General features: G+C 56.8%; 1 protein-coding gene across 1 annotated transcript in view; it reads right to left on the bottom strand.

Moving 5' to 3' along the window:
* RARG (retinoic acid receptor gamma) overlaps window positions 1–12,816 on the bottom strand; it is a 29,659-nt gene extending 16,843 nt beyond the window's left edge. Inside the window, 1 exon segment of the mRNA XM_034792969.1 lies at window positions 12,463–12,816. Within this exon segment, the coding sequence (XP_034648860.1) occupies window positions 12,463–12,613 (151 nt within the window). The 5' untranslated portion in view covers window positions 12,614–12,816.
* Between the last annotated feature and the right edge of the window lie 1,179 nt (window positions 12,817–13,995).

A 13,995-nucleotide genomic window follows, 5' to 3' on the forward strand; every position in this document is an offset into this window, starting at 1 on the left:
GGGAGAGGGTGCGTGAGGAAGAAAGAAAGTGTGGCGGAGAGAGAGAGGGAGATAGCTTTCCAACTGGTTGCCCGGATGAGCCCTCCTAAACCATGGTGATGCTCAAACCCTCAGCCATGGCCAGGGCCCCCCAGCCACCCTGTGGCTGCAGCCCCGAAGCCAGGCTGACAAGGCTACAGCATCATTAGCAGAGATAAACCCGGAGCCCTGCAACAGGTGGGAGCAGAGGGGAGGAAATAAATCCAGCGTCAGGACAGTTCGCGCTGTGCCCAGGGCCTCCCACCTCCGTGGAGAGGGGAAGAGCCGGGCGGGCCATAAATCCCCTCTGCACCGCCAGCTGTCTGATGCTCCGCGCCTTTCATCACAGGTTGAACAAACCCACACACGTTCCTGGCCCTTGCTGGGGGCCATTCTGCCTCCAAGCAGGTGGAATAGGGCTGCCAGCTCACAGGGCTACATCTCAGGCCCGGGGCTAGAGACGAGGGGCAGGATCCCCACTGCTTGTGTGACTCCCAGCCCACCAGACTCACGGCATGGAGAAGCAGCAGGTGGAGTTCTGGCTGCTGGGTTCTAATCCTGGACTTGGGTGGGGAGTATGGCCTAGTGGATTCCTGGATTCTAACCAAAGATCTCGGCAGAGAGCACAGCCTAGTGTGTGGAGCCCAAGGCTGGGCTCCAGGACTCCTGGGTTCTGATCCCGGATTTGAGTGAGCCGTGTGGCAATGGAGAACCCAGTTGGGACTTGTGAATCTAGGCAAGTGTGTCTGCTAGGTAAAGCAGGGGCCAGGGAATAAGGACGTCCAGGCTCTAGTCTGAGCTCTCGGAGGGAGTAGGGTGGTTAAAGAACCCAGGAGTCCTGACTCACTCTATTTCCAGCTGTCACTGATTCTCTGTGTGACCCTAGGCAAACCACTACATCCCCGAAGTCTAATACGATTAACGTGAAGTTCTCTGCCAGTGTCTGTTATTAGACAGAGTCAAAACTACATCCACTGATTCCCCTGCGCCCCCCTAACTGCTGGGAGCAGGGACCATCTCTGATTTTATAGGACATTCCTCCCAGACGACCTGTTACAACCACAAGCAATCCTTAGATGCAGCCGCCTCTGGGGAGGAACACAGTAGCCGTTAACCAGAAGTGCTGCGTGATGATTTTAGGGAGGGACCGTGCAGGAGAATCTCTCATTGGAGAGACTGCCCAAGTGGGGATCTGGTCACCAAGCCCTTGGATTAAGACCCTTCGTCTCAAGGGCAGGGCACAGGGGAGCTTTTAACGAACAATGCCCAGACGTAGGCTGGGAGACTCACTCTGACCCGTGTGTATGTTATACCTCGCGGTGCTAGAAAAGGAGCAGCTCTTCCTGCAGCCGGCACCACTGATCCTGACGCGCTGGCTGGCAGTGGCGTGGTGGTGGTTGGGGGCGGGGGTGTCCTTCAGCTATTTACCAAAGGCAACTTTGGTCTATAAAGAAAGCCCCAGGGATCCTGCTGCCACTGACATAAATGGGGAAAAGTCCAGGAGAAGAGAGATATGTATGTGGAGGGGGGAGAAAGAGTGGGTGAGTATGATAGACAGATAGATAGATAGATAGATAGATAGATAGATAGATAGATAGATAGAGGGGGTATATGGGGATAGATAGATAGATAGATAGATAGATAGATAGATAGATAGATAGATAGATAGATAGAGGGGGTATATGGGGATAGATAGATAGATAGATAGATAGATAAGATAGATAGATGACTTGCGAGCAGCGGTCTGAGCCCATACAGTTGCCGTTGTGTTAATTTCAAATCCAAAGCCTTGTCTACAGGGCAAAACAGCACCAGATTAAAATTGAAATCGATTTAGGCTTTGTCTACACAACAGATTTTCTCAGTATGACTGAAGGCACCGGTAACGCTACCCTGGTCTAGCACCCCAAACCCCACCCCCGAGGAACTCCTAGCCTTGGTCCACACTAGGAAGTTGTAGTGGTTGAATCCTACCGGTCTAGTTACACACACACACACACACACACACACACACACACACAGGATCAGTGCTGGCGTGGCTCATTCCCAGATGGGAAGGGGAATATACCAGCATAACTGCATCCACCCAAGGGGCTGTATTGGTGTCACTTTCAGTAAAAAATCAGCCCTCCAACCAACACAGTTATACGGGTACAAACACGGTGCACCGCGCAGGCATCCACCCAGCCGGTCACACTGATTTTACATAGCTGGTGTATCTTTCCTGTGTAGACAAGGTCTCAGATTAAGAGCAGTTTACTGTGGTTTAGCTTAAATAGGTTCAAAACCAAAACCATGGGAAGTTATGAGATAAGCTAAGAGACGGGGGGGGGGGGGGGATTGAAACCACTATAGTTATCCCAGTCTAACACCCGATATAACTTATGTTGCTTTGGAAGTGATTTAAACTGAGTCACAGAAAAGCCACTCTTAGTCTGGACTAAGGCTACGTCTACACGACGGGCAGTCCAGTGACCTAGCTGCAGTGATGCTGCTGTAACCCCACAGGGCCGCCCAGAGGATTCAGGGGGCCTTGGGCAAAGCAATTTTGGGGGCCCCTTCTATAAAAAAAAGTTGCAATACTATAGAATACTATATTCTCGTGGGGGCCCCTGTGGGGCCCGGGGCAAATTGCCCAACTTGCCCCCCCCTCCCCCGGCGGCCCTGTAGCCCCACAGCATAGATGCTTCCTACATCGACAGAAGGGATGCATCCGTTGATGGAGGCAAGCCGCTTCCCTGAGCGATGGAGGGCTGCCAACCCTCCAGGATTGTCCCAGAATCTCCAGGAATTAAAGGTGAATCTTTCATTTAAAGATTGTCATGTGATGAAACCTCCAGGAATTCGTCCAACCAAGATTGGCAACCCTAAGCTCCCTGCGCTGCAGTGGCAAGGTCAGGAGAATTCTCCCGTCATCCACGCTGCATCTACACTGGGGACTAGATTGACTTAACTACCGGTTCAGGGGGAGGGGGGGTGAAGCTTTTCACACCGAGCGATGTGGCTAGGTTGATCTATATTTCAAAGGTAGACCATGCCTAAGAGTGTCCACACAGGGAGTTAAAGCCCTTTATCCCAGGATGATGATTTAGTAGAACTTCCCAGGTGGGCAAGCCCAGAGAAGGAAATTGCCCAAACAGTTGGTTCCTTGATGGGGAACAAACAAAAATCTAGTAGCAGTGTCTCTCCTTCTCTAGGGCTTCCAGGCCCAACGTAAGATGCTAGCTCCTGCTTCCCTGACAGACAACAGTGCTTTGCATTTCTATGGAGACTCTCAGCAGCTCCTCAGTTCTTTATCCCCTCCTCAGCCCCCAGAAGCAGTATCCTAGACAATCGGCTATTGGAGGGGAGAGGGATCCTGATCTGAATTAAATTAGCTTCGGCTCAGTGTGCAGCAGTAGTCAAGAACCATTAGGAAAGGGATCGAGAAAATATCATAATGCCACTATATAAATCCCTGGTGCACCCACATCTTGAATACTGTGTGCAGTGCTGGTTATCCCATCTCAAAAAAGGTATATTAGAATTGGGAAAAGTACAGAGAAGGCCAGCAAAAATGATTAGGGGGATGGAACAACTTCTATATGAGGAGAGATTACAAAAACTTGGATTGTTCAACTTGGAAAAGAGACGACTAAGGGGGGATGTGATAAAGGGCTATAAAATCATGAACGGTGTGGAGAAAGTGAATAAGGAAGTGGTATTTACCCCTTCACATAACACAGAAAACAGGGATCAGCCGATAAAATGAATAGGCATCAGGTTGCAGACAAACATAAAGAAGCACTTCTTCACACAATGCACAGTTAACCTGTGGAACTCCTTGCCAGGGGATATTGTGAAGGCCAAAAGTATAACTGAGATCAAAAAAGAATTAGCTAAGTGGATGGAGGACAGGTCCATCAATGGCTATTAGCCAAGATGGTCAGGCTCATAATCCCATGATCTGGGTGTCCCTAAACTTCTGTTGGCCGGATGTTGGGACTGGACAACAGAGGATGGATCACTTGATCATGTCCTGTGCTGTTCAGTCCCTCTGAAGCATCTGGCTCTGGCCATTGTGAATACTGGGCTAGACGGACCATTGGTCTGACCCACTATGGCCGTTCTTATGTGCTTATGAATGACCCAGCCCAGTGACGTGTAATGGGGACCACAATGTGACTCGTGCTCCGTTCTGGGGCATCTGCCTGGATCCTGGATACCTTTTAGGGCATCAGTCCTAGATGGGGCCCTGCTGTGAGGAGTATAAAGGGGAGTTTGTACTGAGGCGGCTGGACACAGACAGGACCCTGGGGTTCTCTCTGGGTCTGTCTACATGGCAGCTGCTCCAGCCGCACAGCTACGCCGCTGCAAATGTGCCACTTAAGCACCATGATGTAGACACTTCCTACGTTGTTAGGCTGATTGAACTACAGAACTTAGGCCATGAAATTCTTCACAGTCCTGAGCAATGTAGCTAGCTAGGTCGACCAGGCCTCTGGCTCGCTAGCTCCCAGCCTGGGCTAGGTCTTCACCAGATCAGCTACCCCAGCAAACTCTCCTAGCACACAGCTTCTGCTGGCCAAAACATGCTTTTGCCGGTATAGGAATAATAAGGCAAAATAAAGCCATGTGGTGCTTTCCCGGTACAGGAATCCCTATGTACTTATATATGGAGGCAGCCTACAGTTGCACTGCTAGAAGTCTGTAGTGCACTCTGGCCTAAGCTACACCTACCTAAGCGCTCTGACACCAGTAGAACCGTGTCTACACTGGGGCTTAAGAAATGTCATTAAAAATCACCCCCCTCTCCAACACTGCTGCACCAGCAAAGGTTTTCGGTCAGAGCTGGCCCTGGGCTGCTCCGTGGCACCGCATGGTCTCCCTGAGACGTGGTCTTCGCCCGGTGGGGTGTAACCGCATGTGGCCCACGGAGCAGATGCCCCAGTGTTTTCAATCCAAACCGCTCTGGTACATGATGGAAGATGCTCTCATCTCCCCGCCCAGGATCACTCCTGTGTCTCTGCAGCGGCTGGATAAAAGGACTGGTTGCTGTTCAAACACCGTGGCGGTGGTTAAAGCAGGGCCAGGCAATGTCAGGGAGTCAAAGCGTGGAATAGGGCTTTGCATTCCCGTCAGGTGGCTGCCGCATGCCAGCAGGTGCAGCGAGCAGCAACCTGCCAGAGTGATTAATAACACTGATCCTTTGCCCTTTGATCTGAAAGCGCTCCGCGGACACTTGTTAATTAAGCCTCAGGGAGGCAGAGCGGGGTTTCCTAGACGTGGAAACTGAGGCGCAGCGCAGGGAAGTGACTGGCTTAAGATCACACAGCTAATACATGGAGCAGCCGGGAAGAGAATCCAGGAGTCCTGATTCCCAGCTGTAATCCCAAAGCTCACACAGCACCCAAAGCTGAGAATAGAATCCAGGAGGCCTGACTCCCTTCCCCTGCTCTATCCACTGATATCAATCCTCCCAGAGCTGGGGAGGGAACCCAGGAGCCCTGTCTCCCCAATGCCTGCGCTCACTGGGCCAGGAGGGGAAAGGCCAATTCCTCTGCCAAAGGGAGGTTCATGGTGGTTCTAGTGGAGCTCAGGGCTCCACCGACCAGCCTCATGTTCAGATGCAAAAACCAGATCCAGGCAAAAGCTTAGGCTGGGCAAAGCCATGGGGTAAAGCCATGGGGCAGTATTGCCTAATGGCTATAGCACTAGACCGGGAGTCAGGATAGACCCTGGGTTCTAGTCCCAGCTCTGCTGTGTGACCTTGAGTAAGTTGCTTCCCTGTGCCTCGGTTTCCACAGCTATACAATGGGGATAATACACTGATCTCCTTTGTGAAACAATTTAAAATCTGTTTATTCTACTCTGGATGATCAAAGCACCAGCCCTGGATTTGGCCCACCCAACAGTGTGGGTGGCCAAGAGGTGCCCCCTGCACCCCACCAGCTCCCAATACATGGATAGCAAAGGGGAGAGGGGCAATCCTGTCCCCTACACCCCATTAATATTTCAACCCCTCTCCCCACACACAAGCTCAGCTCTGGGGCCCTTTTTGGTCCCTCCCCCTGGCACTGCAAGAGCTTCAGCAATGGCACGGGCACCGAGACACCACTCTCCCAATTGCACCTCCTCAGCTGGCCCCTCCCCAACCTTATCGTTGATATTACTGAGATCGGGGCCCCGTTGTGCCAGGCGCTGCACAGACACAGAGTGAGAGCCAGCCCCTGACCCCAAAGAGTTCACAGTCTAGATGGAGGGTGGCGGGGGAAACTGAGGCACAGAGACTTGCCCAAGGTGAGTGGCAGAGCTGGGAATAGAATCCTAGTGTCGGGACTCCCCAGCCACTAGACTGCCCTGCCCTACCCTCCTCCTAGAGACCAGGTGGCCAAGTCCCAAGGTCTGTAACTGACCTAGCACTGCCAGGGGCTTCGTTTTCCCTTAGCGGGGAGTCAGGACTTTGGGATCTGGGAGCGAAGAAGAGCCCCCTGGTCCTGTCTAGTGCAACCCTCCCAGCCAGGGCAGGGTGGGTCCCTGCTACATCGCTTTGACCTAAAGCCCCTGGGCTCCCCGCCCTTCCCCCTGGGGGACGACGTGCCTGTCAGATCCAGCTCCAGGCCGCAGCGCAATGGGGCTCGCAGCCTTTCCCCTGGGGGAGAGTCGTTCTCTGGCTGGATCAATCCCCCTGCCACAATGTTTCTCCACTTTTCCTATTCCATCCCCTGTAACGCATCCCTCTGCCCCTTGGCGTTCACCCCCGTCCCGCCGCCTACCCCACACATCCAGCCCCCTCTCTCTCCCCTCATTGCATGTCCATCCCTTTGGCCCCAGGATCCAGGGCAGAGTGCAACATTTCTCCCCCCACCCCCATCAGCTTTCCTGCCCTCCCGCCCCTCCCCCACACCCAGCCCAGCCCTTCCTCCCCATCCATTGGGTGAGAGAGAAAAAGGGGCCCAGCTCCTGGCTTCTTATCAGATCTGGAGCCTGCTGGTAACTTTACAAGAGGCTGGGACAGGCTCCTGGCCCTCTGAGGCCACCAGCTATCGGGCCTGTCATTTCCTGGAGAGAATCACATTACAACCCTAACTTAATCCCTTCCTAATAGCTTCTGTACACAACACGCCAACCCTCCCAGGAGCCCTGGGGAGGGGGCTTGGGGGGGGGGTTACTTTGGGGAAGGGGTGGCTTGAACCACCCCACCTGCTCCCCTAAATCCTCAACCCCAGAGGGAGAACGCTGGGCGCTCCGCTCCCCTGGAGATGTGTGTGGGGTGGAGGGACACGCAGACGGACGGAGCCTGTCACCACATTCCCCAGCGATCTGCCAGCCCCACCTGCAGACCCAGCGCCGGGAGCCAGGAAGGGCCCGGGAGCCAGGAAGGGCCCGGGCCCCGCGAATCCTGGGGCGTAGCACTCAGAGGCAGCCAGAGCTGCTGCGGCCCCAGGCTGTTTTACACGGGGCTGCCTGGGGAGGCGCCGACAGGCTCCCGTGACCCAATCTCCTTCCCCCTCCCACCCCCCCGCACCAGCTCGGGCTTGCAATCGTCTCTGTGCCAAAGCCACGTGGGCACCTGACGCACGGCGCTCCCCTTCCCCCCCCACACACCCCACTGCCATGGCCCCGCTGCCAGCCTGTTCCCATAATGCTGGGTCATTTCCTCTCAGCGCAGCAGGTGCCCCTCCACCACCCACCAAGCAGCCAATCAGAGAGGGGCCGGGGGTAGCGTCACACCAGGGCAGGGTCCCTCGCTAGTCAATTGCATCCTGCCCGCCGCCGCATGCCCGCGTCAGAGCGGGCACCAGCAGGAGGGGTGTGGGCAGGAGAGCCAAGCCGCGGGCAGGAAACGCTCAGCGCAGAAGGGGCAGCTGCCGAGCTAACCGGGGCTGTGCACGCTGGGCTGGAGCGGGCAGGACGGCAGGTGCTGTGCCCAGCTCGGCCCTGCCATGTCTCTGCTCCCCCTTCGCTGCACCCCAGCTCAGCCCTGTAGCAACCCCTCCCCCCATGCTGCAACCCAGCTCAGCTGCCTGGCATCCCCTCTTCCTTCAGCCCTGCGCTGCTCTCCCATCCCAGCACCGCTCTGCACAGCTCTGAACCCTCTAGGAGGAGCAGCCAGCGGGTCGGATGGGAATTTGGGCTGCCCGACCTGTTCAGTCCTTGGCCTCTCTGCCCGCCAGCGGGGCTGCTTAATGCCAGTCGCTATGGTGGTGTTGGTAGCCCGGGGCCTGTGTGTGCAGATCTGGGCTGGGATTCCCGCTGCAAAGCTCGTCTTCCACAGGACACCAACCCACCTTGTGGCTTGTGCCTTTTGCTCGCTTCTGGATTGCCACCAGCGATGCCAGCACACGGGGGCTGCCTATCCCACTCCTGGACTAGCTGGGGCCTGGCGGGCAGAAGGGCAGGGGTGGTCTTGCCCTCCAGCAAGGAAACATTTAGGGGCACACACCACTGGCGACCAGTTCTCTTATCTGGGCTCATTTGTGGCCCCACAGCTCTACCTTTCACCCCATGCTCACAGGAGGCTGCAAAGCTCTTGACTGGCATCTGCAGCCCGGTGCCCTGATGTCCTGGCACAACCACGCCAGCATCAGCAGCAACCCACGGCCCTACTGAATCCTTTAATACAAGGTCCCTGGGCAGGCTCCTGACGGAACTGTCACGGGGCCAGCTCTCCCACAAGCCTGGTTCTGATGGCCCAGCCCACTTGTTCTTGCTGGGCCCAGCTACGGGTCCTGCTCCCAGTTCTCCCGCTGCCTGACCTGGGGCAGGAAGTTTGGTGGTGGTTGAGATTTTTTTTTTTTTTTTTTTTTAAAGCCTAAATTGCTGAAATTGAGGAAATTCCTGCCCTAGCCTCGCACAGCTTCAAACAGGCCATTTATAACCGGCCGTAAAATGTTTGCAGCTGGGTCGCTATATAAGCCATTTGTCTCAGTAACTGCATTCCTGACACTTTACAAAGAGAGTAATCCACACACTGCCCCCCCCCTCCCCCCCCCCCCCCCCGCACACTCAGACACACACCACAGCCAAACACCCACACATGCCCGCAGCCTCAAGCAAAGACACACAGCCCAGCCCGGAGCAGGGCTCACCCAGAACCGCACCCCCACCCCAGGCCTGGGCACACCCATGCAAACCGACACAAACACACACAAACAAATGCATGCTCCTCTGCTGTCTAGGAGACAACACACTCACCCACACCCACATCCCTGATCAATCACTACAGCAGCTCTTCCTTGCCCAGGAGGTGCCACAGGCTACCAGGCTGGGAAGATAAGTAGCCACTGCTTTTGCCAGCCCAGCCCCAAATTGCCTCCTGCTCCCTTTGACAACAGCCGCTCCGGGGCCACCCTGGTGACCTCGCTCACTGTGGTTTCCACGACATATGGGTCAGCGGAACAGGGGGGGTTGTGGAGAACTACCCCAAAAGTTGCCCTCAGGAAGATTGCTGCCAAGGCAGGGGGGCATGGGGGCTAGATGGTAGGAAATCAAAATAGGACTCTTCTACCTAGGGTCTGGATGGGGCCCTGGGGCCCGGTCGCTGATCTCAATGGGGCCATGCTGGTGTAAGACCTACACCCATGAGCCTTGTGTACCCTGCTGCCTGAGGAGTGGGGGTGGCCCCTGCTCCCCCAATGTGCACAGAGCAGGGACCACCCCTCTACCCGCCCTGATTGCCCCTGCTATGCCCCTTGCGGGGTGAGTGCAGCCAAGGAGAGTGGGAATTCTTGTCTGGCAGCCCCTCCTTCCCAGGTGGGGATGCCAGCTCCAGGGTGGGGACAACCCGGCTGGCCTGGCTCCATTGGGGGAGATTAGCAGCTAGGCCCTGAGCCAGAGGAGTTGCCAGCCCAGAGATGAGGACAGACAGAGGTGTGTCCTGGCTCCGGAAGGGGAGGGGCGAGCAAAGAGAGGTTCGGTTCGGAGGGCCAGTCCAGGTGCTGCTTCTCCCAACTACCTGGGGGTCGGCTGAGGCTGGGTTGGCCTCACGTGAAACCTGGGGCAAGGAGAGGGGGGATTCTGGCATCGGGTTGCCAGCCGGAGTCCATGGGCAGAGAGGTCGCTGGGGTAGAGGGAGGGGTGTTAACGCAATGGGGGGGGGAGCGCTCATTCCAGGCAAATGAGGTGAATGTTTTACATGTCCCATGCAGCCAGTGCCAAGGAGCGACTCAAAGGTGCCACAGGACCCTCTGTTGCTCATTACACCAAGGATGGGGGAGACCTGGGTTCTGTTCCCAGCTCTGCCAGTGACCTGCTGTGTGACCCGGGGCAAGTCCCTTTGCCTCAGTTTCCCTTCGCCTCTGCAGACTGGGAGCTCTTTGGGGCAGGGACTGGCTCTGTTGCAGCACCCGGCAGAAGGGGGCCCTAATTTCAGCCGGGGCGTCTAGCTGTTACTATTCTAAACAACCACAGGAACATGCATGTTCCGGGTCCACCCGACCCTGATCCCTGATTCCCACCGTGGTGAAAGCAGATGGCAGAGGTAACTCTCCTGGCTGGGTGGGGACTGGGCAAGCACTCCGCCTTGGTTGTTCTCTGGGGCACCCTGCACCAGGTCTGGACAGAACCATTCGGGCACATCTGCATGCAGCTGTCTTGCTGTCGCCCAGCACGGCTCCTGGGAGCAGGGACTGCTGGGTCATTTCCCACCCTCCTGCCACAGAGTGGGGAGGAGACCCCAAGCCGGCAGCAGGTGTGGTTTCCCATTCACCTGCAGCTAAAGATTCCAGTTACAACTGAAGACCCCAGGCTCAGGCCCTGTAGCCAATCGGCATAGCCCAAGCCTACACTACACCTGGGAGAGGTGGGGTCCTGCCCAAGCTAAAAATTCCAGGGGGATTGGTACCCTGTGGGAAACTGAGGCTGAAGAGAGGAGCAAGTGAGGCTAGGAGCCAGGAGCAAATGAAGGAGAGAAAGGAAAAGCAGTCACCCTCCTCCCCCCCACGCACACACATGGGGGGGCCCAATCCCCCACAGTGTTTTGAGGTGTCTTTACCACCTGGCTCTGAATGCCAGACAGGTCCTGGGTTTGCAATGGATTCCTAGTCTAAAAAAAAACACCTGGATGGGAACTTTAGGGGGGGTGGCACGTTAGGGATCTGTCCAGGCCTCGACCTGCTCCCCAGGCCCAGGGTGCTAAGGAACGGTTATGTGCCCCATTTTGGAGCGGGGAGTTAGCGAGACCGGAGCAGCCTTGGCAGGGAAAAGCTTGGCAGAGTGGGGTGGGGCCAGCGCTGAAATGAAACCGTTGGAAAGGGGGTGGGGGGCTGAGATGGAGGAGAGAAAAGGTCAGATTTACTTGGGGGGGGCGCCCCACCCCATCCCTATGCCCATCTCTGCCCCGCTAGGTGCCCGGGGCTGCAATGGGGCGTTCTCCCTGCCCTACAACCGGCTGCTGAAAACAGCCTGTTCCTCAACTTGTAAACAGAAGTGGTGGCTGCCAAAGGCAGAGAGAGATTTGGCTGCCACTCAAAGGCAGCCTGTAGGCTCAGCGCAGCCAGGGGGTCCTGGGGATGGAAGATTCCTCCCCCCCCCCCCATTTACTAGTTCCACACCCCTTCCCTGCTCCTGGCTCTGCCGGGGTGGAGGGTTACAGGTGGGGTGCTAGACACAATACTGTGCCCCCTACACACCTCCGACCACAGGCTCCTCTCCCAGCACATCTCCAATCCCTCATCCTGTTTGCACGGCTCGGTGGATCGCCGCCAAATTTCCATATTTAAAAGAAAGAAACAAAAAAATTCCCTGGCTCTGGCTAGTGAGGCTGGAAGAAATGACCCCTCCTGCCTTGCTCGCCCCCCCCCCCCCCCCCTGCTCGAGGTCCCCTGGGATCGGCTTCAAAGCGCACCCTCATCTGGTCCTCATTTTCCTGCCCTCCGGGGCTTTTCATTAACGCGCTAAAGACAAAGGGGGACTGGAAAAGGACACGCGACCCCCAACCCCAGCCAAACAAGACAGGGGACCCCAGGGCCCCTGAAACTGAGCCACGGTGTCCCCCCAACTGTACCCCACCCCAGGAGCAGGGGAAAGCGGAGAGAGGCCATGGATGGAGGATGACGGTGGGGAGGAGGACCCACGCCCGCCCCCCGCCCTTCTCCAAAAACACTTCTCACCAAACTTTCCCCCCCACCCCCCGCGTAAAGTTCTAAAGCAGGAAACGAGCGAAGCGAAGAGCCGGGGCCAGACCGCGGGCGCGAAGTGGGTTCTCTGCTTCCCCCCACTCGGGTAACAACCCACGCACATGTATACCCCCCCTCCCCCGGGCAGCGGTGGCACACGCCCCCCGCCACACTGGCGCTCAGCCACCGGGCGTGCGCCCCTCCCCACGGAAACACCCACCCACGGCCCAGCCCCACGCGTGGTAACCCATCCATCCATCCATCCATCCCCGGCAGCACATCAGTCAAGCCGCGGCCCACCCCACCCACCCCTCCCTTGCCCAAGGAGGAACCGGGGTCCACCTACATTGCAGGCTGGCCGGCTGGGGCCAGCCGAAGGCATCCAGCGCCCCGAAACAGGGGCTGATGCTCGCCTTGCGCAGCATGCAGGAGCCTTGGTTGGTGACATCGAAGAGCTGCCGAGGAGCCACGGCGAACGCCTCCATGCAGTCGTACATCGCGGCGGGGAGGGGGGTGATTTGGGGGTTGAGCGGGGGTGGGGGGAGGGAATCCCTGCTGCGCCCCCTCCCCCACAAACCCACAGGGGGAGACAGCCACACTTCGGCGGGAGGGCGGGTTTGGGGGGCGCCGGGTCCACTGAGACCTCCCCCAAAAAGCCCGGCACTGGCTTGTGGCGCTGCGCTGGACGCGGCTTGGGTGAGTCCCAGCGGCTAGTGCTGGGTACCTATTGGAAAAGCAAACGCCTCAGAGCTGGGGGTGGGGCTTGGGACAAAGTGGGCGTGGCTATAAAGAGGAGGGCACACCTACACACACACACACACGGGCTTTCGGACAAACACACGTGCATAAGCTGCACCCCCCCACACACACACACAAGTCTCTCTCTCTCTCTCACACACACACACACACACACACACACATTCTTACTGTTCCACCATAGAAGGTCTCACACACAAAATGTCAGACATGCACATCATAGGGACACACACAGTCTCTCACCTTCCATCCTCACACAAGGTCTTAAACACACACAACAGTCAGTCACACACGCAGTTACACACTCAGTCTGACACACAAAGTGTTTTGCAGTGTCACATGCACAGAAGCAGTCTCATACATAGTGTCAGTGTCACACACAGCCTCAGTTTGTCATACGCCGTTTCAGTGTCACACATGCACACAGTCTGTGTCATACGCACACACGGTCTCGCAGTCTCCCATGTACAGTCTCAGTGTCATGCACAGTTTCATGCTCTCACACAGTGTCACACGCAAACAGTCTCACTGTCTCAGTGTCATGCAGTCTCAGATGTGCAGTCTCAGTGTCACGCTGTCTCACAGTCTCTCTCACACAGTCTCACTATCATGCACGCACAGTCTCACATGTGCACACCGTCGCTCTCACACTCACAGTCTCACAGGGTCACACAAAGTCTCACAGGCTTGCTCACACTGTCTCACATGCACACAGTCTCACATACACCCATCCACATGCAGTGTTTTTGTTTCCACACACCCTCTCCACTGCTCGTGGGCAACAGGGGCTGTGGGTGGCAAAGCCTTGACACCAGGGATGCATCTACACATCTCCTTGTGCCAACCTGCCCGCCCCCACAAGCTGCCCGCACGACCCCATCTCACCCCCACCCCCACCCTTGGGTAGGGCGCAGTGATACATTCCTGTGGCTTGAAAAGCTTCATTTCCTTTCAATCTCAGATGCCTCTCAGTAAAAATAAAAACCCCCCCCCCCCGCCCCCCCCCCCCCCCCCACACCCTGCCTGGGCTGGCCCGGCCTCTCTCCTCCCCCCTCTGCTGCCTGGGCTGGCCTGGCCTTCCCCCTCCCTGGCCTTCCCTTCCCCTCCCCTGCTGCCTGGGCAG

Source organism: Trachemys scripta, chromosome 16 (assembly GCF_013100865.1).
Source record: "Trachemys scripta elegans isolate TJP31775 chromosome 16, CAS_Tse_1.0, whole genome shotgun sequence".
Taxonomy (NCBI): Eukaryota; Metazoa; Chordata; order Testudines; family Emydidae; genus Trachemys; species Trachemys scripta.